Source organism: Schistocerca cancellata, chromosome 8 (assembly GCF_023864275.1).
Source record: "Schistocerca cancellata isolate TAMUIC-IGC-003103 chromosome 8, iqSchCanc2.1, whole genome shotgun sequence".
NCBI lineage: Eukaryota > Metazoa > Arthropoda > Insecta > Orthoptera > Acrididae > Schistocerca > Schistocerca cancellata.
The window spans coordinates 113,255,836-113,282,578 of NC_064633.1; the positions used below are offsets into that span (position 1 = coordinate 113,255,836).

The 26,743-nt window shown below is 44.4% G+C and overlaps 1 protein-coding gene across 1 annotated transcript in view; it reads right to left on the minus strand.

Moving 5' to 3' along the window:
* LOC126095410 (semaphorin-2A-like) overlaps positions 1-26,743 on the minus strand; it is a 532,909-nt gene that overhangs the window by 44,847 nt on the left and 461,319 nt on the right. Inside the window, exon 11 of the mRNA XM_049910208.1 lies at positions 1,637-1,788. Within this exon, the coding sequence (XP_049766165.1) occupies positions 1,637-1,788 (152 nt within the window). The remainder of the gene's footprint in view (positions 1-1,636; positions 1,789-26,743) is intronic.

Below are 26,743 nucleotides of genomic sequence, written 5' to 3' on the forward strand. Positions count from 1 at the left end.
CTGTGTCTGGCTCGAGATCGAATCTGGTGCGGTTATCCGAGACAGGGGCGGAATTGTAAGTAGGCTGTTTATGTTTTCTTATTGGCAACGTTACGTAGCGCTCTATATGAAAATCACTGGCTGTGCTGTGTGCAGTCTGTGGCTAGTTTGCATTGTTGTCTGCCATTGTAGTGTTGGGCAGCGGCAGCTGGATGTGAACAGCGCGTAGCGTTGCGCAGTTGGAGGTGAGCCGCCAGCAGTGCTGGATGTGGGGAGAGAGATGGCGGAGTTTTGAAATTTGTAATACTGGATATCATGAACTGCTATATACATTATGACTTTTGAACACTATTGAGGTAAATACAGTGTTTGTTCTTTATTAAAATCTTTCATTTGCAAACTATGCCTATCAGTAGTTTAGTGCCTTCAGTAGTTTGAATCTTTTATTTAGCTGGCAGTAGTGGCGCTCGCCGTATTGCAGTAGTTCGAGTAACGAAGATTTTTGTGAGGTAAGTGATTTGTGAAAGGTATAGGTTAATGTTAGTCAGGGCCATTCTTTTGTAGGGATTATTAAAAGTCAGATTGCGTTGCGCTGAAAATATTGTGTGTCAGTTTAAGCACAGTCATGTATAATTGTTCAAAGGGGACGTTTCATATGTCGACGCTTAGCCGGGGATACCTCACTGGAATCTTCTGATTTCTTCTTGTAGTTTTGGAATTACTGCAGCCTTTGTTTATTGCTAGTGCGTAATTATAGAGAGAATTTCCTTTGTAGTTGTAGTTTTCCATTCTTGTACAGTAAAACAGTTGTGGCATGCATGTAGATTTGTACCAAGTATTTCGCAGCTGCGCTTGCAATTAACTAGATATTATTTTCAGTGCTATGTTAATGTGTTCTCTTAATTTTGCTCTTCAAATTGTGCTTTTCTGTGTTATCGTGTGAAATATTGTGACAATAATGGCGTGTGAAAAACGTAGTACTAGGCTCCAAAGTAAACTGAGAAATGACAGTGAAGACGAAAGCAGTGTTTTAGCGCCACTGTGTAATGAATTAACTAATGTTCAAAGTAGTAATTTGGTAATTGTACATAGGGAAATGGAGCGGGCTGCAAACAATGGTGTAGACAGTGAAACAATTAGTGAACAGGGAAGCATTATCGATCGATCGGTCGGCAACAGCTTGCCTCAGGAATCCGAAATGACAGGACACAATCTTGCAAATACCGTAGATTCAGGTTTTGCGTCCTCGCCGTTTTCTCAAATTAGTTTTCATTTTCTGCTTTTCAAAATGCGAATATTGGCGGTTCAAATGCATTGCCGAATAGCACTGAGGAACATGTTTCAGACACCAGTGCATTGTTATTACAATTAATGCAACAAATGGGACAAAAGCTTCAAACGTTAGACACAATGGAACAAAATCTTCAAAAGTTAGACACAATGGAACAACACCACAGACTGCACACAGCACAGCCAGTGATTTTCACACAGAGCGCTACGTAACGTTGCCAATAAGAAAACATAAATAGCCTACTTACAGAATGAAACACCACTGTTTCGAATCAGTGAACCACAGCCGTTCCGAAACAGTGAAACAGTTCCACGTATCGATACACAGCATCGAAACATAGAAACAGTGGCCAAGTCTGGTACTCACCCTGGGGAGTAGGCCCTGCAGCGTCGGTCGGCGCGGTCCCAGCCACAGTAGGGGTCCCTGGCGCAGCGCAGGCAGCTGTCGTAGCGGCGCGCGCACGCCTCCAGCGCCAGCTGCCGCACGCCGCCGTCGGAAGCCACGTACAGCGAGCCGTACTGCGGGCAGGCGCGGCAACAGGTCCCTCACGTGGCACTCGGCAGCAGGTGCAGGCGTAGCAGCCATAGACAATAAGAAGGAGACAGTCCTTCCACTGACACGGCACAAATTACTACTACCCAAGTTTCAATCTACCCTACAACTCCAGATTGCTGACAGTAGGGCGAAGACAGGGGCGGGAGGAAACGAGCTGCAAAACTGAGAATACGCACAGAGCACTTCATACAGAAGAATGTGACTTGGACATAGCCACTGCACGAGGATTATTTAACTGAATGGAAGCACTTTACTGTTGGCTATCTTAATGGTTTTTACTGTTGTCGGCAGTTTCAGTAGCGCAAGGTGGTTCAAATGGTTCAAATGGCTCTGAGCACTATGGGACTCAACTGCTGAGGTCATTAATCCCCTAGAACTTAGAACTAGTTAAACCTAACTAACCTAAGGACATCACAAACATCCATGCCCGAGGCAGGATTCGAACCTGCGACCGTAGCGGTCTTGCGGTTCCAGACTGCAGCGCCTTTAACCGCACGGCCACTGCGGCCGGCCGCAAGGTGGTTTTTCAGCTACTTTTCTGATGATACCGTAGGGGCTAACGTTAATACTTTTATCACAGCTGATGATGATAGGTTGATCGAAACTAATAGTTAACAAAGGTTTTTCCGACCGGTGTGGCCGAGCGGTTCTAGGCGCTTCAGTCTGGAACCGCGCGACTGATACGGTCGCAGGTTCGAATCCTGCATCGGGCATGGGCGTGTTTAATGTCCTTAGGTTAGTTAGGTTTAAGTAGTTCTAAGTTCTACGGGACTGATGACCTGAGACGTTAAGTCCCATAGTGCTCAGAGCCATTTTTTTGAACAAAGTTTTACTCCAGTATTTCGGTAGTTCTTAAAAATGACTTTCCTCAAACGTATATGTGCTGTGGGGTACCGCCTTTACAAGAAGTGTAGGTCCTAGCATGGGCCGTTTAAGCTAACTGCAGAACACATAACCTGATTGCCCAAATGATTTTACCGTAGTGGCGTTTCAAATGTCCATATGCATTAAAATCCGAATGAAACGACCTAATACGAATCTCAGCTATTTTCACAATGTTGTTGTTGTGGTCTTCAGTCCTGAGACTGGTTTGATGCAGCTCTCCATGCTACTTTATCCTGTGGAAGCTTCTTCATCTACCAGTACCTACTGCTACCTACATCCTTTTCACAAATACCACCAAAACTGTAACAAGCCGTACACTTCACATCATGGAAGGTAAAAGGAGACCGACAGAAACAAATACTGATGAAGAAGCTGTAAAGAATCTTTTCTTTAACTGCAATCGTTTTCATAAGCGATGAGGATCTGTTAGCGCCTCAGACGTCGTGCGTGGTGTTCATATCAGTCGAACTTGGAGACCATGACATCAGATACCTGTAGCATGTTCCTAAAAAATGGTTCAAATGGCTCTGAGCACTATGGGACTTAACATCTGAGGTCATCAGTCCCTTAGAACTACTTAAACCTAACTAACCTAAGGACATCACACACATCCACGCCCGAGGCAGGATTCGAACCTGCGACCGTAGCGGTCGCGCCACTCCGGCCGGCAGCACGTTTCTAGCCTAGTGGCGGGAAGGTCCAATCGAAGTGGGGAAAAGATCGAGGATGAACGAATGCAGATGGCCCGCAATAACGTCCGCGTAGTCCCCAGTTTTCATGGTGCCTTTCATTACTACCACAGGTCCCACGGGAGCCAAGATGGGCGTTTTGCGTAGCATAATATTACCCTGACTCAAGGCTCAATGCAAGTTTCGAGCAACCCTTGAATTAGATGACGTAGTATCCAGATTTGATCATTTACCTGATGCGACAATAAATGTGATTCACCCAACTAGGTGACCCGTTTCCATTCACCCACGGTCCAATCATGATGATCCCGTCTTCAGCGCAATCGTAATTGATGGCGTCATAGAGTCATCATTGAAATACGTTGGGATCGTTTGCTGCAGAGTCAAAGTTGAACAATCAGCGGTGAACGATGTGCTCGGAAACGTTCGTGCCCACACCTGCAATGCACTCCATCATCAGATCAGCCAAAGTTCGCCGCGTATCCTGCTTTCTCACGTTGTGTGACGCGGCTTGCACGTCTAACACCATTTCGCCTGCTCGTGGTCTCACCGTGCTTCAGCCACTTGCAACACGTGATCGTCACTGTAGCCTGCGAACGGCTGATCTGCTCCACTTTTTGCAAGAAGTTTGCAGTCGCTGTGTCATTACAGACGTTCCCCCGTGAAGTCGCCTACGTTCGTGGATTTCCCATTTCTTATTTCTTGACTCGAGTCTTCGCGACAACGGCTCGCCATTCGTCTGCTCCGCTCAGATACTTTCGTTACAGCGTCAGGTTCCCTCAACGCTATCTCGCTATGTGCAGTGGTCACACTGTAATGGTTTCACTCGGCAGTATATGACACTGTGAAAATGACCTAATAACAATCTCACATATTTTCACAGTGTAAATAAAAGTATAAACTCTCATACAGTTACTATCGTGAAAGGGGAAACAGATCAGCAAGATCAAATTCTAACGGAACCGTTGAAATCATAGAAAGGTTGTTTCTTCTTCTATGGTGTACTCCATTTAATGCATGCACACTATTCTCTTCGTAAGTTTTTGTTTTTGCATTTTGAGATTTTATGATCAGTTTCTTACTTGTCATTATGAACTTTATGTTCTTTCAGAATCAACAACGTAATTTACTTTGTAAAACGGTTCCTGAAAGGCTTATATTGTAACTTCTTATATCCTTTTATCATGTGCTGACTTTCTATGATGATTTGTGTGTGTGTGTGTGTGTGTGTGTTTGTGTGTGCGTTTGTGTGTGTGTGTGTGTGTGTTTGTGTGTGTGTGTGTGTGTGTGGGTGGGTGGGTGAGTGGGTGTGTATGCGTGTTTGTGTGATGTGAGCGATGATGTTTTGTGGTTATAATCCTTTCTAAGTGAGAGATCCGCTAGTATTAAAAATCGAGTTCAGGTTCTGTTCTTACTTATTTCTTTTCATTTAGCCGATGGTAACTCTATGTGGTCTAAGTTTTTAGTGATACTTTTCAAAGCTGCGAGATTATAGAAGTATTTCATGCGTCATCACGTTTAGTATGTTGTAGCTCGAAATCCGGATATTGCTGTATTTCCTGACTAAATCGTTCACTCTGATCCGATGTATGCTTTCTTTCTGGAAGTCTTTGGCAAATTAAGTGTGTACGTCAGACGGCGGGCAATCGACTGAACTCTCCGGGCATGAGACCCGACCTAACAGATTCAGTTCTGCCGGTACTTTATGCTCTGTTACTCCTGATATTGAACGAGTTCTTTTTGAGTTAGAGATTAAATCCATTTCGCTTGTAATCATAAGAGGAAGATGCTAAAGTTTACTAACTAGACGTTGTTGAATCCGATTATCAGTTATGACGGTAGCTTCAATAACCTTCGGTGCTTATCACATTTTACTTCATTGTTGATCTTCATAGACCTTCATTGGTTAAGTGTTACTGAAGACCTTTTTTCCTTTCCATGAAACATTTAAACTTTCAGTACCACCGCACGTACAACGGATTATTACAATTAGAGAAATCCATTAAAATGTGAACTTCGTGAAATATCAGAGCCATAAAATATTTAGGGGAGTTGTATGTATGCCTTCTAATCTTTTTTCTTGCGTTATTTGCTTTCAGAAGTGTAACATTTCGTCTCTCATTTCTTCATCAGTGGAGCGTCATATCAGTTACAGTATTCGTTAGAAAACAGCTTTCCTTCACAAGATAAGCACCAAATGAGAAGTGTTGCCCATCGCATCTTAACGTTCTGAGTCGGTTGCAATACCTCTCTTATTCTCATGTTTTTGTATCCTATGTACACAGGCAGACGTATCGCACAATTTTTGTTTGGATATACTCCTACGTTAAGTTTGCTCGCGGGAGTACGATTAATCATGAGATTTTTAGTGTTGTATTGAGTCAATGTTTTATCGATTTCAGTTCTTGATCTCTTACTGCGTTCCCTCTTTTGTGGGAAATTTCATTTTTGTTTGTTAGAATGTGCTACGCCGTTTTAGGTATTACTGGACCAATAACTGATAGGTACTATGTCTTTTTTCTCATGGTTTCTTGATTCTTTGTTATGACTCATATATTTTGTCGGTTAAATGTGTGTGTGTGTGTGTGTGTGTGTGTGTGTGTGTGTGTGTGTAGCCTGGTGGGTTGCGTTGGTTGGGTGTTCTCGTATCTGAGGTTATCTTGGCCTTCTGGCGTAATGGCAGCTGTCATCTGTAGACTTAAGTACCGTATCACATATACCGATGAGCCAAAACACTGCGACCACCTGCTTAATAGCGTGTTGGTTCAAATGGCTCTTAGCACTATGAGACTTAACATCTGGGGTCATCAGTCCACTAGAACTTAAACTACTTACACCTAACTAACCTAAGGACATCATGCACATTCATACCCGAGGCAGGATTCGAACCTGCGACCGTAGCGGTCGCGCGGTTCCAGACTGAAGCGCCTAGAACCGCTCGAATGTCACGTTGTTGCACGTTTTAAGAGTAGTACGTAAATGACTGTGCTCGATTATTATTCAACAAGTGCTTAATAATTTTCTGGAGTTATGTGACTCGCGATGTCTATGAAAACGTAGCGCAGTTTCCGTAAATTTCGGACCGGTGATTTGCGGGAGCAGAGCTAGGGCCGAAGATCATTCTATATATGTGCCATCGGTTTCAGACACCAACTTCCATTCTGCATCATTCGCATTAATGGGGGTAGGAAGTCAAACGGGCCGACTTGGAGCAGGAGAGGCACCACAGGACATTTTAATTTCCACTGTCTATACTTTTACAAATAAATTCATAAAACATTGTCAACACGACCAGGAAGGATTCAGGATTCATACTCATAGTAATGTAAGTTCAAAAGTATAACAAAATACATTTTTTTACGTGTGAAATTTCATCATTTTTTCACTTACTATTGGCTGCGTTTGTTGCTATAGGTACACTTTTCTTCACAAGTAAGAGAGACTCTTCGATGAATTTTGCACAGCATACAAACCATACTTACAGGTGTATGAAACTCTAGAATTTATTTAATTAATGAAAAAATGAATGAGTTGTTACATTTTAAACTTCATGTTTAGAAAAAACTCGAATTTTATGGTTAATTATCTCAATTTTTAGCAGAGTTTTTAATAGATTTGGAAAATTCTAGAGTTTCGTACATCTGTAAGTATGGTTTGTATGCCGTGCAAAATTCATCGAAGAATCTGTCTTACTTATGAAGAAACGTGTACCTATAGCAACGAATGCAACCAATACCAAGTGAAAAAATGATAACATTTCACATGTAAAAAAAATATGTGCGTGAATCCTGAACCCTTCCTGGTTATGCTGACAAAGTTTTATGAATTTATTTGTAAGAGTACAGACAGTGGAAATTAAAATGTCCTGTGGAACCTCTCCTGCTCCAAGTCGGCCAGTTTGACGTCATACCCCCCTTAAACCATATCGTGCTATGAGATGCCCACACAATCACGTAAGACATAGCGAGTCTGCTTTTGATGTCCTCCTTGCTCCGTCCCTAATTGGTTATTTTACTGCCTAGGTAGCAGAATTCCTTAACTTCATTGACTTCGTGACCATCAATCCTGATGTTAAGTTTCTCGCTGTTCTCATTTCTACTACTTCTCATTACCATCGTTTTTCTCCGATTTACTCTCAAACCATACTGTGTACTCATTAGACTGTTCATTCCGTTCAGCAGATCATTTAATTCTTCTTCATTTTCACTCAGGGTAGCAATGTCATCAGCGAATCGTATCACTGATATCCTTTCACCTTGTATTTTAATTCCACTCCTGAACCTTTCTTTTATTTCCATCATTGCTTCCTCGATGTACAGATTGAAGAGTAGGGGCGAAAGGCTACAGCCTTGTCTTACACCCTTCTTAATACGAGCATTTCGTTCTTGATCGTCCACTCTTATTATTCCCTCTTGGTTGCTGTACACATTGTATACGACCCGTCTCTCCCTATAGCTTACCCCTACTTTTTTCAGAATCTCTAACAGCTTGCACCATTTTATATTGTCGAACGCTTTTTCCAGGTCGAAAAATCCTATGAAAGTGTCTTGATTTTTCTTTAGCCTTGCTTCCATTGTTAGCCGAGACGTCAGAATTCGCCTCTCTCGTCCCTTTACTTTTCCTAAAGACAAACTGATCGTCACCTAGCGCATTCTCAATTTTCTTTTCCATTCTTCTGTGTATTATTCTTGTAAGCAGCTTCGATGCATGAGCTGTTAAGCTGATTGTGCGATAATTCTCGCACTTGTCAGCTCTTGCCGTCTTCGGAATTGTGTGGATGATGCTTTTCCGAAAGTCAGATGGTATATTGCCAGACTCATATATTCTACACACCGACGTGAATAGTCGTTTTGTTGCCACTTCCCCCAATGATTTTAGAAATTCTGATGGAATGTTATCTATCCCTTCTGCCTTATTTGACAGTAAGTTCTCCAAAGCTCTTTTAAATTCCGATTCTAATACTGGATCCCCTATCTCTTCTAAATCGACTCCTGTTTCTTCTTCTATCACATCAGACAAATCTTCACCCTCATAGAGGCTTTCAATGTATTCTTTCCACCTATCTGCTCTCTCCTCTGCATTTAACAGTGGAATTCCCGTTGCACTCTTAATGTTACCACCGTTGCTTTTAATGTCACCAAAGGTTGTTTTGACTTTCCTGTATGCTGAGTCTGTCCTTCCGACAATCATATCATATCAGTCGGCAATAATGTCCACAGCTCGTGTGGTGCCTTTGACAAACACCACAGATCCCTCCAAGTTCCTGGCCCCCATAGCTTAATACTGCTCCACATCTCGTGCAGTACATGCTTCGAGCAGCCGTTCTCCTGTATGACACTGTATCTAAACACGATCATGCACCTCGTGTAACAAGAAACGTGATTCATGCGACCACGGGACACGATAAAGTTTATTCGTGGTCAATATTCAGTATCCATAGCGAGAATTCTGAGCTCGAGGAATGTGGCAAAGAGACGTTCTGAAGTAAAAGGTTCTTAATGCTTGGAAAAAACTTGAGAATACTACGTGTAGGTTTTGAGATATACAGAGTGGTCCATTGATCGTGACCGGTCCAAATATCTCACGAAATAAGCGTCAAACGAAAAACTTTTTTTTTTTTTTAAAGTAGTGTGTAGTGTGGACTGAAGAGATCATCCTTGATGACTTATTCTTCTAGGATGGGATGTAAGGATAAAAGGAAAACACTTTATTTATTACACATTCAGTTAGGCATGGGCACCCAATGGGTCCTTTAGCCTGCTGTCTTTGGTGATGTCTATCTCCTGTGGAGGGTGAAATGTGTCGACGCTGTTATGTGTGACTGCTTCGTCGTGTTATGACACATTGCCTATGGGGGGTGAAACGTTATTGACTTCGGTTACTGACACTTGTGCCATCTTGCAGGGGTTACCGTTCCTACCGATTCTAATTGTCGAACTTCGTCCCTAAGGGCATCGATTTTGCCAAAAACTCGTAGAGCCTTGTCATGGACCTTCTCTTGTATAGTGGTCTCGTGGAGTGCGGTACGGATGTCGACGTTTCTTGTCCATCGATAGGAAATGTTTTGCAGCGCTTGGAGCTTGTTGTAGTTGGAGACGCATGTAGTTCCCCATGAGGTGGAGCCATATAACATTGTGGGTTCCACCGTTGCCTTACACAATTGGAGTTTAGTCTTAGGGTTGAGATCCTTAATCTTCAGGAACGTAATCAATGACCTAGCCATCTTCTGGGCTGCCGTCTTCTTGTCGTCAATATGCTGCGCAAAGAGTAATTTTTTGTCAAGGTAGACACCGAGATACTTCACTCCCGGCGACCATGGGATAAATTGACCAGCTATTTGGAGTCTGTCGTTCAGAACTGGTTTCCTCTGTGTGAACAGAACGGCTGCCGCCTTCGTCTGGTTGATCGTTATCTTATTTTGCAGCGCCCAGTGTTCCATTACAGCAAGTTGCCGTTGCATCCTAGCGATTAGCTGATCCAAGTGTCGTCCAGTTGTCAGAAAGGCCGTATCGTCTGCATAAAAACTCGCCGTAACAAGGGGGACTGTTGGGATGTCATTTATATATAAGTTGCAAAGCAGAGGCGAAATGACAGAGCCCTGCGGAATTCCTGCGGAGATCAGTTTCATTTCAGATGTTTTACCGTCGACTCGGACATACAGTTCCCTGTCCTGCAGAAAGCTGTCTATGAGTCCAATGTAACAATCCGCAATAGGGGTAGTGCGATGCAGTTTGACGATAAGGTTGGGCCGCCACACGTTATCGTAAGCTTTTTCGATGTCAAGGAAGACACCAATCGTGAAGTGCTGCTTGTTGCATTCGTTCGGTGATCCGTAGAAGTTGAAGTTCGGCAGATAACTTGTCCTTGAAACCGAATTGTTCGGGTCGTATAACATCATGCGTTGTAAGCGTGTCATGGAGCCTCTTCAACAGCACTCTCTCGAGCACCTTGCCAAGGGTCGGCAAGAGGCTAATTGGCCGGTAACTGTTGGGTTCTGCTGGGTCTTTACCTGGCTTGGGTATTGGAACTACTTGAGCCGTCTTCCATTTCGTAGGAAAAAATCTCTGCAGAAGACAGCTGTTGAGAATTCGGGTAAGGAGCACAGTTGGCTTCCTGGGCAACTGTTTCAAATCGGTGTTGCTTATGGAGTCGTTGCCCGACGCGTTATTCCGAGTCTTCCGGATAATTTTACGGACCTCTGCTGGTGTAATGAGTTGCGGGCGGCTCTGCACAGGCGCAGCACGAAAAGCAGTCCATTCTGCTGTAACGACGGCTTCCCGTTCTTGCAGGCGGGCGTCGTTCACGGGGGTCGCTGGTGTAGACGTCTGTTCGTGGTAAGTCGTAGCATACAGCTCCAGCTGGGCGAGTTCGTCATAGAGGAGGCCATCCGGTCCTCTGATGGCTCGTTTAGGCGGCCGCTGGTGTCGTATGTTCTTGACTACCTGCCATTCGTTCTTGGTTGGAAGTAAGAAATCATCCATCTTATCTTCCCAGACCTGCTGTCGCCACTCGGCCACTCTCCTGTGCAGTTCCCGTGTTAAGACGTGTGTTTCTCGTCGATCGATCGGGTTTCTGTAGCGGAGCCAACGTCGCCTGCTCCTGTTTCTCTGTGTCTTCAGTTCTTGGAGTAGAGGCGGGAACTCGTCGAAAGCTACTACAGGGTAGCCGTGTGAGTAGTTGCCCTCCGTTGGGATCCCTTTATCTTCTGCGTCAAAGTTTGTACCGTGAAGTCGATGGCTTCCGGTGTTCAAACGTCCTGCGTCAGGCAGATATTGTTGTCAAGATATGTCCGAAATTGACCCCAGTTCAGAGTTTGTGAGGTGGGGGGTGGAAGGTTGGCCGTTGCGTTATCCACTATGCTGATAACAGGTCGGTGGTCAGACGATAGATTGTCGACGGTGCGGAGCTGGAGGTTCGTCTCAATATTTTTGATGATAGCAGTATGTAGGACGTCTGCTTCTTGCCGATCGACGTATGGAATCCGTGTGGGCTCTCGTGGGCCATGGACTGTGATGCCCAGTTCTTCTTCCATGGCAATCAAAGTTCGTCCACGAGGGTTCGTACGCCGGGAATTCCACGCGACGTGCTTGCTGTTAAGGTCACCTCCTAGGAAGATTTTTGTCAAAATTGGTGAAGATACTCCGTAGGTCGTCTGGCACCAGGTTTGTACCGGGGCTGTTGTACGGCGCGATGAAAGTGATGTTGCCTGCCGCCGATCGAACCGTTACTGCTGTTGCCTCCAGATGTTGGAGGTGTGGTAGTGTTTCATGATGGTGCCCCAGTTCCCTTTTAAGCAGAACTGCGGTCCCTCAACCTCGTTGGCCTTGTCTGTCCGTTCTATAGACGTACATGTTACGAAATCTGAGCTCAGTTGTTGGACGAAGGTGCGTCTCCGATACAAGTGCGATGTCGATTTTGTGACGCTGTAAAAATTCAGTGAACTCTTGTGTTTCATTCCGTTGGCGTTCCATATACAGATTTTCAGGTTTCGCGTGGTCCCAGGGCGATCCATCTTAAGGTGTTCCAAAGGCCTTCAATACACTTTCGATTAAAGAAAGTATTCCCACTAGTTGTTGCTGCACGGTGGTGAGAAGTTTGGCGACATCAGAGAGCGCTGGAGCTATGGATTCCATCAAATGAGCTGGTGAGACGTATGTTTCCGGTTCCGGTCGTCGTGGTGATGCTGCGTGGGCGTACGAATAATGCTGGCGGTGCTGTCGAGGTGGAAGTGCTTCAGGAGGAGGCTGTGTTACTGTCTGCCGTGTCGCCGCCGGCTGTTCTTGTGGCGTTTGCTGGCCGTGGGGCGGGGGGTGTGGCGTCAGGTTGGAGTTCCGTATTACACGAGTCCTCCGTTGAGAGGGCTGCGGGGAAGACCGTTGTCTGTATTTCCTGAGAAGTTCCTGGTACTTCGGGCAGCCACGCCATGTGGTAGGATGGTCCTTTTCACAGTTAGTACATTTCGGCGGAGCCCCTCGGGGATGACTACATGCTGAAGATCGGTGTTGTCCTCCCACATCGAACGCAGCGAGCAGGCAAGCTGCAATAATTAGCCGTATGTTCGAATCGCTGGAAGTGGCGACATTGAACAGGTCCTTCTTGTCTGTTGTAGGTTTCAATACCGACTTTGGTATATAGAAGGTATTTAATGTCGTAAATCTTGTAGTTTTCCTTTTGTGCTGGCAACGGGACACATTAAGCAGCTTGAGGTCGTAATTCCTTCGTGTTTTCGTCTTGATTTTTAAACTGGTGGACGTTGATGACTGGGAAACCCTTCTCTATCAGTGCGTCTTTCAGTTCTTCCTCCATAACTTCGGCAGGTAGACGTTTGACAACCACTTGGAGGTCCTTGTCCTCTGCGGCCTGATGTGAAAAAAAGTGGATGTCATTCGACACAAAGAAATTGATGGCCCGTCGTTGATCTTCATAGAAGTCAAAGTGATATTTGATCCTGTCTCGTTGGTAGATGGCCTTAAGACTACCGTCAATATTCGCCTTCAGCGCCTTGTTGAGTTCCATGTAGTTCTCGGTATGGTAAATAGTAACGGGCAGGACTTTGCGTAGCAAGTTCCAACCAGAGCCATCTGTCCCCTCTTTATCTGCTTCGAGATTGACGTCACTCGTCTGGTCCATACGTTCTGGAGCATCCGTAGCATCTTGCGTCGCAATAGCCGCATAACGGTTGGAAGTTTTCAGTTCTTCTGGACGTTGTCGCTTCCGAGAGTTGTTCTGCTTAGGAGAAGCGTTGAGTCGTTTTCTTTGGCGAACTAGTGTAAAATCGCCCTCTTCGTCGGTGGGCTGCACGGTCCAAACTTCTTCAGAGGACAGGTACCTTCACGCCTCCTCCCACCATCACCCCACGCAGAAGAAGTCCGCCCTGCACACGCTAACGAAGAGAGCGTACAGGATAAGCGACGAAGAACATCTGAAGACAGAACTTGAACGCCTCAGGTCCATCTTCGGAACTAATGGCTATGGGAAGCAGACGATAGACAGCACCATGTCGACAAGGGAGAAGACTAATAGGGAAGAGGAGAAGGAGGCACAGAGCATTGCTGTGTTACCATATGTACAAGGGGTCACCGAACGTATTGGTAAAATTCTACGAAAAGCCGACATCAAACCAATTTTCTGAAGCAGAAACAAAATATCAGACATGCTCGGTTCTACCAAGGATGCAGTTGACAAACTACACACAGCAGGCGTGTATGAAATTGGTTGTGCGTGTGGATTAGTCTACATAGGTGAGACGGGACGTCCGATTAGCACAAGGCTCTCGGAACATGAAAGATATATCCGCCTGAAACAACACACTAAGTCAGTAGTGGCGGGACACCGAGACGAGTGCGGGAAACCAATATTTTTTCAAGAAGCCCGCGTCCTGGCGAAACAGCCTCTCACTTTCAAAAGAAAGATTAGAGAGGCGATAGAAATAGCCAAAAGACCCGCCAACATGAATAGAGAGGACCGGTACAAGCTTCCGAGGTCTTGGCTGCCTGCAATAGCAGGGCTACGGAGCGGCGGCAGAGCCGTGGCGGCCCATGCAGACACGCGGAGAGCCGCAGTAGTGGTCGCGAGCACACAAAGCAATGGCACGCCGCAGCCGGCTTCTGGACAGCATGTAAACAGTGTGACGTCACAGCCATCACCTGTTCGCTATTCGTCCGTCTCCTCCAATGGGGTGGATTAATATAAAGACCAATAGAAAACAGCTATTTCAGCCAATGACAGATAATAAAGGAAACACCAATAAAGCATACCTTTCACCCCTCCTCCTCCTCCTTTTACAGCCAATCAAGCAACGACACGGTTTTCTCGTGCAGCTATTTAAGGAACCAAGTGTGTTTCATTTAGCAGTTTAACGTAAGGCCCTGATGAAGGCTAGCTGCAACGCTGGCCGAAACGTTGGCGCAATTTTAAATTATGACGATGCGGTCTGATACCCTGAAGAATTTTATTGAAGATGACAACGGCCGCGGAAGCCTACGCTTACATTTCTTCTGGCGGAGAAAAGTGTTCCACGTCGGCTACGTGTTCTTCAGGCTGTGAAGTAGGAACTGTACTTGCGCGGTTGTCGTATACTTCCTGACTTTGTAGAATGATGTGTTGTATTTCACATCTTAGTTCCCGTTGTTGCCGAACGTTCTGTGTTACCTGAAGTCGCTCGTCAGAGGGGTTTGACGTATGTTGTCCCCCACTCTGCATTCGCCTATCGCTCGTCGTGGTCCTGTCCTTATTATCTTGCCTTTCAGAATCCGTTCTCGTCGCAGGGGTCGTCGCCGTTGTATCCGTCCTGTGGGGAGCGGCCGCCGGGACGGCCGAGGGAGGGCCCCACGGACCGGCCAGCGACCGGCCCCGGCGCGACCCAGCCGGCTGGATCGGATGCGCGCGCTCCGTTGTCCGCACTAATCGGCATCGTGCGCTCAACTGCGAAAAAACTTTTATTTTTTGGTCATCAGTCTGCTGACTGGTTTGATGCGGCCCGCCACGAATTCCTTTCCTGTGCTAACCTCTTCATCTCAGAGTAGCAACCTACGTCCTCAATTATTTGCTTGACGTATTCCAATCTCTGTCTTCCTCTACAGTTTTTGCCCTCTACAGCTCCATCTAGTACCACGGAAGTCATTCCCTCATGTCTTAGCAGATGTCCTATCATCCTGTCCCTTCTCCTTATCAGTGTTTTCCACATATTCCTTTCCTCTCCGATTCTGCGTAGAACCTCCTCATTCCTATCAGTCCACCTGATTTTCAACATTCGTCTATAGCACCACATCTCAAATGCTTCGATTCTCTTCTGTTCCGGTTTTCCCACAGTCCATGTTTCACTACTCCAGACGTACAACCTCAGAAATTTCTCCCTCAAATTAAGGCCGGTATTTGATATTAGTAGACTTCTCTTGGCCAGAAATGCCTTTTTTGTCATAGCGAGTCTGCTTTTGATGTCCTCCTTGCTCCGTCCGTCATTGGTTATTTTACTGCCTAGGTAGCAGAATTCCTTAACTTCATTGACTTCGTGACCATCAATCCTGATGTTAAGTTTCTCGCTGTTCTCATTTCTACTACTTCTCATTGCCTTCGTCTTTCTCCGATTTACCCTCAAACCACACTGTGTACTCATCAGACTGTTCATTCCGTTCAGCAGATCATTTAATTCTTCTTCACTTTCACTCAGGATAGTAATGTCATCAGCGAATCGTATCATTGATATCCTTTCACCTTGTATTTTAATTCCACTCCTGAACCTTTCTTTTATTTCCATCATTGCTTCCTCGATGTACAGATTGAAGAGTAGGGGCGAAAGGTTACAGCCTTGTCTTACACCCTTCTTAATACGAGCACTTCGTTCTTGATTGTCCACTCTTATTATTCCCTCTTGGTTGTTGTACATATTGTATATGACCCGTCTCTCCCTATAGCTTACCCCTACTTTTTTCAGAACCTCGAACAGCTTGCACCATTTTATATTGTCGAACGCTTTTTCCAGGTCGAAAAATCCTATGAAAGTGTCTTGATTTTTCTTTAGCCTTGCTTCCATTATTAGCCGTAACGTCAGAATTGCCTCTCTCGTCCCTTTACTTTTCCTAAAGCCAAACTGATCGTCACATAGCACATTCTCAATTTTCTTTTCCATTCTTCTGTATATTATTCTTGTAAGCAGCTTCGATGCATGAGCTGTTAAGCTGATTGTGCGATAATTCTCGCACTTGTCAACTCTAGCCGTCTTCGGAATTGTGTGGATGATGCTTTTCCGAAAGTCAGATGGTATATCGCCAGACTCATATATTCTACACACCAACGTGAATAGTCGTTTTGTTGCCACTTCCCCCAATGATTTTAGAAATTCTGATGGAATGTTATCTATCCCTTCTGCCTTATTTGACCGTAAGTCCTCCAAAGCTCTTTTAAATTCCGATTCTAATACTGGATCCCCTATCTCTTCTAAATCGACTCCTGTTTCTTCTTCTATCACATAAGACAAATCTTCACCCTCATAGAGGCTTTCAATGTATTCTTTCCACCTATCTGCTCTCTCCCCTGCATTTAACAGTGGAATTCCCGTTGCACTCTTAATGTTACCACCGTTGCTTTTAATGTCACCAAAGGTTGTTTTGACTTTCCTGTATGCTGAGTCTGTCGTTTCGATGTCTTCACATTTTTCCTGCAGCCGTTTCGTCTTAGCTTCCCTGCACTTCCTATTTATTTCATTCCTCAGCGACTTGTATTTCTGTATTCCTGATTTCCGCGGAACATGTTTGTACTTCCTCCTTTCATCAATCAACTGAAGTATTTCTTCTGTTACCCTTGGGTTTCTTCGCAGCTACCTTCTTTGCTTCTATGTTTTCTTTCCCAACTTCTGTGATGGCCCTTTTTAGAGATGTCCATTCCTCTTCAACAGTACTGCCAACTGCGCTATTCCTTATTGCTGTATCTATAGCGTTAGAGAACTTCAAACGTATCTCGTCATTCCTTAGTATTTCCGTATCCCACTTCTTTGCGTATTGATTCTTCCTGACTAATGTCTTGAACTTCAGCCTACTCTTCATCACTACTATATTGTGATCTGAGTCTATATCTGCTCCTGGGTACGCCTTACAATCCAGTATCTGATTCCGGAATCTCTGTCTGACCATGATGTAATCTAATTGAAATCTTCCCGTATCTCCCGACCTTTTCCAAGTATACCTCCTCCTTTTGTGATTCTTGAACAGGGTATTCGCTATTACTAGCTGGAACTTGTTACAGAACTCAATTAGTCTTTCTCCTCTTTCATTCCTTGTCCCAAGCCCATGTTCTCCTGTAAACCTTTTCTTCTACTCCTTCCCCTACAACTGAATTCCAGTCGCCCATGACTATTAGATTTTCGTCCCCCTTTACATACTGCATTACCCTTTCAATGTCTACAACTACAGAGAACGAAACTTGTCTAGCTTGAACAGGAAAATAGATGGCGCTATGGTTGGCCCGCTAGATGGCGCTACCACAGGTCCAACGGACATCAACGTCGCTTTTTTAAATAGGTATCCCCATTTCTTATTACATATTTGTGTAGTACGTAAAGAAATATGAATGTTTTAGTTGGATCACTTTTTTAGCTTGGTGAAAGATGGCGCTGTAATAGTCACAAACATATGGCTCACAATTTTAGACGAACAGTTGGTAACAGGTAGGTTTTTTAAATTAAAATACAGACCGTACGTTTGAACATTTTATTTCGGTTTTTGCAACGTGGTACATGTACCTTTGTGAACTTATCATTTCTGAGAACGCATGCTGTTAAAGCGTGATTACCTGTAAATACCACATTAATGCAATAAATACTCAAAATGATGTCCGTCAACCTCAATGCATTGGGCAATACGTGTAACGACATTCCTCTCAACAGCATTGACAATGCGCGGACGCATGTTGTGAGGCGTTGTCGATGGATCACGTTAGCAAATATCCTTCAACTTTCCCCACAGGAAGAAATCCGGGGACGTGAGATCCGGTGAAAGTGCGGGCCATGGTATGGTGCTTCGATGACCAATCCACCTGTCATGAAATATGTTATTCAATACCGCTTCAACCGCACGCGAGCTATGTGCCGGACATCCATCATGTTGGAAGTACATCGCCATTCTGTCATGCAGTGAAACATCTTCTAGTAACATCGGTAGAACATTACGTAGGAAATCAGCATAGATTGTACCATTTAGATTACCATCGAAAAAATGGGGGGACAATTATCCTTCCTCCTGTAATGCCGCACCATACAATAACCCGCCAAGGTCGCTGATGTTCCACTTGTCGCGGCCATCGTGGATTTTCCGTTGCCCAATAGTCCATATGCCGGTTTACGTTACCGCTGTTGGTGAATGACGCTTCGTCGCTAAATAGAACGGGTGCAAAAAAATCTGTCACCATCCCGTAATTTCTCTTGTCCCCACTGCCAGAACTGTACACGACGTTCAAAGTCGTCGCCATGCAATTCCTGGTACATAGAAATATGGTATGGGTGCAATCGATGTCGATGTAGCATTGAGATTCCCGATTCTCGCACAGTTTGCCTGCTACGCATGTGCGGATTAGCCGCGACAGCAGCTAAAACACCTACTTGGGCTTCATCATTTGTTGCAGGTCGTGGTTAACGTTTCACATGTGGCTGAACACTTCCTGTTTCGTTAAATAACGTAACTATCCGACAGGCGGTCCGGACACTTGGATGATGTCGTCCAGAATACCGAGCAGCATAGATAGCACACGCCCGTTGGCCATTTTGATCACAATGGCCATACATTAACACGATATCAACCTTTTCCGCAATTGGTAAACGGTCCATTTTAACACTGGTAATGTATGAATGATGAAGTAGTGAAGGCAGCAGAGGATCAAGTAGGTAAAAAGGCCAGGGCTCTTAGAAATCCTTGGGTAACAGAAGAAATATTGAATTTAATTGATGAAAGGAGAAAATATAAAAATGCAGTTAATGAAGCAGGCAAAAAGGAATACAAACGTCTCAAAAATGAGATCGACAGGAAGTGCAAAATGGCTAAGCAGGGATGGCTAGAAGACAAATGTAAGGATTTAGAGGCTTATCTCACTAGGGGTAAGATAGATACTGCCTACAGGAAAATTAAAGAGACCTTTGGAGATAAGAGAACCACTTGTATGAACATCAAGAGCTCAGATGGAAACCCAGTTCTAAGCAAAGAAGGGAAAGCAGAAATGTGGAAGGAGTATATAGAGGGTCTATACAAGGGCGATGTACTTGAGGACAATATTATGGAAATGGAAGAGGATGTAGATGAAGATGAAATGGGAGTACGATACTGCGTGAAGAGTTTGACAGAGCACTGAAAGCCCTGAGTCGAAACAAGGCTCCCGGAGTAGACAACATTCCATTGGAACTACTGACGGCCTTGGGAGAGCCAGTCCTGACGAAACTCTAACATCTGGTGAGCAAGATTTATGAAACAGGCGAAATATCCTCGGACTTCAAGAAGAATATAATAATTCCAATCCCAAAGAAAGTAGGTGTTGACAGATGTGAAAATTACCGAACAATCAGTTTAATAAGCACAGCTGCAAAATACTAACACGAATTCTTTACAGACGAATGGAAAAACTAGTAGAAGCCGACCTCGGGGAAGATCAGTTTGGATTCCGTAGAAATACTGGAACACGTGAGGCAATACTGACCTTACGACTTATCTTAGAAGAAAGATTAAGGAAAGGCAAACCTACGTTTCTAGCATTTGTAGACTTAGAGAAAGCTTTTGACAATGTTGACTGGAATACTCTCTTTCAAATTCTAAAGGTGGCAGGGGTAAAATACAGGGAGCGAAAGGCTATTTGCAATTTGTACAGAAACCAGATGGCAGTTATAAGAGTCGAGGACATGAAAGGGAAGCAGTGGTTGGGAAGGGAGTGAGATAGGGTTGTAGCCTCTCCCCGATGTTATTCAATCTGTATATTGAGCAAGCAGTAAAGGAAACAAAAGAAAAATTCGGAGTAGGTATTAAAATCCATGGAGAAGAAATAAAAACCTTGAGGTTTGCCGATGACATTGTAATTCTGTCAGAGACAGCAAAGGACCTGGAAGAGCAGTTGAACGGAATGGACAGTGTCTTGAAAGGAGGATATAAGATGAACATCAACAAAAGCAAAACGAGGATAATGGAATGTAATCGAATTAAGTCGGGTGATGCTGAGGGAATTAGATTAGGAAATGAGACACTTAAAGTAGTAAAGGAGTTTTGCTATTTGGGGAGCAAAATAACTGATGATGGTCGAAGTAGAGAGGATATAAAATGTAGACAGGCAATGGCAAGGAAAGTGTTTCTGAAGAAGAGAAATTTGTTAACATCGAGTATAGATTTAAGTGTCAGGAAGTCATTTCTGAAAGTATTTGTATGGAGTGTAGCCATGTATGGAAGTGAAACATGGACGGTAAATAGTTTGGACAAGAAGAGAATAGAAGCTTTCGAAATGTGGTGCTACAGAAGAATGCTGAAGATTAGATGGGTAGATCATATAACTAATGAGGAAGTATTGAATAGGATTGGGGAGAAGAGAAGTTTGTGGCACAACTTGACCAGAAGAAGGGATCGGTTGGTAGGACATGTTCTGAGGCATCAAGGGATCACCAATTTAATATTGGAGGGCAGCGTGGAGGGTAAAAATCGTAGGGGGAGACCAAGAGATGAATACACTAAGCAGATTCAGAAGGATGTAGGTTGCAGTAGGTACTGGGAGATAAAGAAGCTTGCACAGGATAGAGTAGCATGGAGAGCTGCATCAAACCAGTCTCAGGACTGAAGACCACAACAACAACAACAATGTATCACGAAGCAAATACCGTCCGCACTGGCGGATGTTACGTGATACCACGTACTTATACGTTTGTGACTATTACAGCGCCATGTGTCACAAAGCAAAAAAAGTGGTCCCAGTAAAACATTCAGATTTCTTTACGTGCTACACGAATATTTAAAAATAAATGGGGGTTCCTATTTAAAGAAACGCAGTTGTTTTCCGTTTGACCTATGGCAGCGCCATCTGGCGGGCCAACCATAGCACCATCTGGTTTCCCCCTTCAAGCTAGACGAGTTTCGTTCTTTGTAGTTTTTTCGTTTGATGTTTGTTTCGTGAGATATTTGGCCCGGTCACTATCAGTGGAACACCCTGTATTTGTGAGAACGATGAGCCGGTCGTACCAAATGTCTCCATGAGACTGTTGGAGGAAGTTAACGCTCAGTCACTTCAATTACGTAGAACAGCAACCAGGTTTCTTTCGCCTACGGGTAGGTTGAATGTGAATGTCAAACAGCGATATCTAATGGTTCAGTTCAACAGGCTCGGGATGAGGAGACTGCTTGTGTAAAGCGGGGCCTGCGGCTGGCAGCTATTGGGATGAGGACGGTGTGACAGGCGGCGTGTGGGCGCATGCTATGAGGCCGCGGCGCTCGGCGGCGCTCGTCCGTCATCGTCACTGCCACGCACCGCTCGCCCGCCGCTGTCGGCTTTCAGTGTGGCCGCTGCCCGTGCCGGCGGCCGATACACTCGCGTAGGCTACGCTCACTCTGCTGCGACCGCTGCACTGGTTCACTGCCGTGCTTACGCTGCGGTCACAGTGGCACCGGTGCCGCTGGATTCCGCCACGGACGATGTCGGAGGACGATGATCGATCTTTTCAAATCAAGTAGGCCACTACGTGCGCGGTCACACTTTAGTCGATCACATCGCCCGAAGATGTCTGACGACAATCATTGAAATTTAGATCAGTTTGGTTTCTTCTGTCAAATCGACCGAGTTCCTCACACTCGGAACGCGGACTGTGAGAAAGTGGTAAGTTTAGACCAAGAAAGTGAGTCTATCCTGAGGATGAGAACCATCATTTTCTGGTCATAGTTGGGAATGCATTTTTTTCCATACCACAAGTAGGAATAATCTGCATTGGGAATTTTTGGTGTAAGTTATAGCTTCAAAAAAATAATTTTAAAGTGAAAAGTTTGGCGAGTCTTATGCCTGAGCACTTCGCTGCAACAGTTATGATACCAACAGAGAAAAAGAGAAATACTAAAAAATGTGAAGAGCACCGGACTATCAGTCTAATTTCTCATGTAGGTAAAGTCTTGCTGAGAGTGTTGAATAGAAGGTTATATGGCAAGCTCGATAGAGGGATTGCAGAAGAGCAGTTCGGATTTAGAAGAGGAAAATGAACAAGAGATGCTATTGGCCTGCTAAGAACTATAGGGGAAAGATATATGGAAAAGGGTAGAGAAAACTTTGCTGTTTTTATAAATTTAGGAACGGCTTTTGACAGTGGAACAAGTTGATGGATATCTTGAAGAGGAAAGGAGTAGATTGGAAAGAGAGACGACTGATACAGAATCTATATTTACACCAGAAAGTAAAGGTAAGGATTGGAAATGAAATGTCAGAAGGAAGCAGCACTGGACGAGGTGTTAGACAAGGTTGTTGCCTTTCCCCACTGTTGTTTAACGTACATCTTGAAGAGATTATTGCGAAAAGATTATATGGGAAAAGAGGAATATGTATTGGTGAAAAGAGAATAGAATGTATAATATTTGCTGATGACATGGTATTAGTGGCGGAAAGTGAGCGGACAGTGAATAACATGCTCAGAGATCTGAATGAAGTTTGTGTGGAATATGGGATGCAAATAAACACAGCAAAAACCAAGAGTATGGTCATCAGTACAAGACGCAGACTGTCAAATATTAAAATAGGACTATCTACCATTAGCCAAGTAAGTGAATTTAAATATCTCGGAAGCACAATAAGTGAAGACTTGAGATGTCACCAGGAGGTGAAAACTCGAATTGCCATAGCGAAGGAGGCATTGAACAGAAAGAGGAGACTCTCATGTGGCAAATTAGATGAAGGACTAAGGAAAAGGCTTGGCAAATGTTTGATCTGGAGAGAATAAGCTGGACGGAAAGAATGAGTAATGAAAGAGTATTGGAAAGGGTTGGTGAGAGGTCTGCTGAAGGTTGTAAGAGAAAGGAAAAAAAACTGGTTAGGACATTCATTGAGAAGGGAGTGCTTACTTGTAGATGCTTTGGAAGGATTGGTTTGTGGGAGAAGACTGAGAGGAAGAAGGAGATACAAGATGATAGACGACATAAAGGGAAGAGGAAAGTATGCAGACCTGAAGAGGATGGCAGAAGACCGACAGCCTGGAGAATTACCATGTGAAAACCTGCCTTTAGGCAGAACACTCATGATGATGATGCCTATAATTACTGTAGTAGTTTTTTTGTTGAGCTGTGGTAAATGGAAATTAAAGCACTCCATCTTCAGGCCACAAGTGGCCCATCGGGACCATCCGACCGCCGTGTCATCCTCAGCTGAGGATGCGGATAGGACTTGGGTGTGGTCAGCACACCGCTCTCCCAGTCGTTACGATGGTTTTCTTTGACCGGAGCCGCTACTATTCGGCCAAGTAACTCCTCAGTTTGCATCACGAGGCTGAGTGCACCCCGAAAAATGGCAACAGCGCATGGCGGCCCGGATGGTCACCCATCCAAGTGCCGACCACGCCCGACAGCTCTTAATTGCTGTAATCTGTCGGGAACCAGTGTATCCACTGCGGCAAGGCCTTTGCCCCCAAATGGACATTAGCATTTTTATGCCAGTGCGCTGGTGACTTACTTAAATTCAAATGTGTGTGAAATCTTATGGGACTTAACTGCTAAGGTCATCAGTCCATAAGCTTACACACTACGTAACCTAAATTATCTAAACGACAAACACATACACACCCATCCCCGAGGGAGGACTCGAACCTCTGCCGGGACCAGCCGCACAGTCCATGACTGCAGCGCTTTAGACCGCTCGGCTAATCCCGCGCGGCGTGATTTTCTTACGTGAAGTGGTTGTGCATTATGTATTTTCATTTTTCAGTGCTTTATGCGTCCAGAATATCTTATTCTAAACTTATACGAGGGCTGTCCAGAAAGTAAGTTACGATTGATCGCGAAATGAAAATCACAGTGAAAATCAGAAATGTTTCATTTATAACAATTAGCTACACCTTTCAGCTACTTCTCTACGTAGTCGCCATTCTGACTCAGTCATTCGTCGTAGCGTTGTACCAACTTTCCAATACCATCATCATAGAAGGCAGCCGCCAGTGTTTTCCGCCAATTCTCTACGCTGGCCTAAAGCTCGTTGTCTGTGCCAAAATGTTGTCTTCATAGCCAGCGGTTCGTTTGAGCAGAGATGAAACTCAGTGGGAGATAATTACGGGCTGTATTGTGGGTAACCAAACATTTCCAATTGAAACGATGCAGGAACATCTTTATTGCCCTTGCAGAATGAGGCTGAGAATTGTCTTGAAGAAGAAATCGCACGACAGTTATGTAATGTTGGTTGCATAGCTTCAGGGGGAAATTCTCACCAGGCCCTCGTACTTGGCAGGAGACACTATTTTCTATAATATCTTTACGCGCTCACTAAGAGCTCAGGAATGAAAAGAGTGACATAATTCTACCTAGAGTCATACTAGAGACACTGCCCAACACATCCTTGCAAAGCTTTATCGGATTTTCATAGTCGTTTCCATTTCGCGACCGATCGTAACTTACTTTCTGGACAGCCCTCGTATTTGCTTTTACACGTGTGCTGAATGACAGTCATTGGAGGTTAACTGACGTAGACCTACCTCTGCACACATTTAATGCAACTTGCTTTTCAAGATCACCAGGAATCATCTCGAATATGTAACTGAACGCCCCTTCCGTCATTTCATACGTTCGTAAAACGTGCTAGGCTATTCCGGTAACTGACAGCAGAGCGTACCGTACTCGCCATGCTCTTTTCGAGACAAATCTCGCCCATTCTTCCGCTTTCGGCGTATTTTTTATATCAAAAGCCACACTGCAGCATTCCTCTCTGAGTACAGAAACTTTCGTCATGTCCATCCCACCCTAGGAGGTTAAAATCCAAACTACTTCTTACGCAGAATAGATTCCAAACTAACATAACATCTTTTTCCCCGCCAAAGATTGAAGAGGAGATCCCACGTAATGCGACCAAGCCGTCGGCCGATATTATCAAGCAACCTCTGCTGACAGCGTCTGAATACAATTGTCGGTGCCACTGTGAACGCGGCCATAGGAGAGCACATCTCGCTATAAGGCAGTAATTATGACCCTGAACTGAAAAAACTTCCCAATCTGTTATACTTATGATCCATAAGTTAGTATACATACTGTATGTCTTTGCAACATGTCCACTCGTCATTGCTGCCGAACATGTGATGATTAAGTTTGATAGCCAGATATTTCACGCGCACGATGCGGGTGGAAATGTATGACTCAGATACTCGTCGCGAATGTCCTTTTCCACTAACGCCGGCCGCTGTGGCTGAGCGGCTCTAGGCGCTTCAGTCCGGAACCCCGCTGCTGCTACGGTCGCAGGTTTGAATCCTGCCTCGGGCATGAGTGTGTGTGATGTCCTTCGGTTAGTTAGGTTTAATTAGTTCTAAGTCTAGGGGACTGATGACCTCAGATGTTAAGTGCCACAGTGCTTAGAGCCATTTGAACCATTTTTTCCACTAACCTTACGTCTTCTACAGAAATGTCTCTCACTTAGAAGATATGACGCTGTAGGCCTTTTGACGGACTCGCCGCTACTGCAGTGACGATTAATATGCTGCTTGGCTATTGCCAGTGTGTACTCATACCTTTCCTATCGACGCCAACCTGTTGTTATGGAATTGTGCCACTCGTATTCACAATCACTTTAAACAATAATTTCACACAATTTAAAGAAAACGTAAGTAAAATCAGTACTCTTCGAGGCACGCTCCTACACTATTTACGTCTTTATCCATGCACGCTCATCTTCATACTGCCTAGACATCGCTTCGCGTCAAGCCGTTTTAGAGCCTGGTTTCTCTTTCACAGTCGTTTCACGTGTTCGACAACGTACCAAGTGCGTGATCACCACATGATAAGTGTAGCCTAGTTGATTTTATACTATATTATACAATATTACGTTTGCCATAATCCACGTTATTTGCCTACCTCCCAATACATCAACACTATGTTTCAGATTTGGCGCATCTCCGTACAGCGCCAGCTAATCAAAATTACTAAAACTTGCAGCTCTTCCTAAAGATGTTACGTGCACGTGCCGTTGTCATATGACCTTACATGTTAACTCCTCAATTCAATCATCTTTTTACCTAGTATCGTAGAATTTTTCAGGTTGTTCTATTAATCAATTTACTACATCTACCTGTTTCTCAGTTTCGTCTGCTAAACACTATTAGAAATGATATTTATTCATCTCCAAATAGACCTTTGCATAACGCAACTGAGTTTTTACAACAACTCACTCTAGAATCCAGATCTGGAAATGCGGACTGCAGATAAAAGTCCAGTGGTAAGAATTTCTTTCAGACTGATATACGATGAATTCGAGGTTGCGGCGAATTTTTTGCTTGTATGTGTTCTCTTTTTAGCCTGTGTGTGTGTGTGTGTGTGTGTGTGTGTGTGTGTGTGTGTGTGTGTGTGTGTGTGTGTGCGCGCAGGGGCAGAGTGTGTCTTACCCTTCCATTAAATTTCAGTTATTTCCAGGTGCATTTTTTACGCAAACTGTATCTGTCGCCGGTTCGCACAAAAAAGAGTTGTCAGTTTTTCTGTCGCACCACGAGTTCTTAATTTTGGTGAATTTGTAATAGACACCGTCAGTTTGAACTCAGTACTCAAGCGGAAATTGAGGTCATGGGAAACTAAGACGCGACAGTTAGATCATAGTGGAAACAGCAGTACAGCTCATAACAAAAAAACTTGCACTTCATTGGATCTGATAAGACAAGAACACCTATCATTAC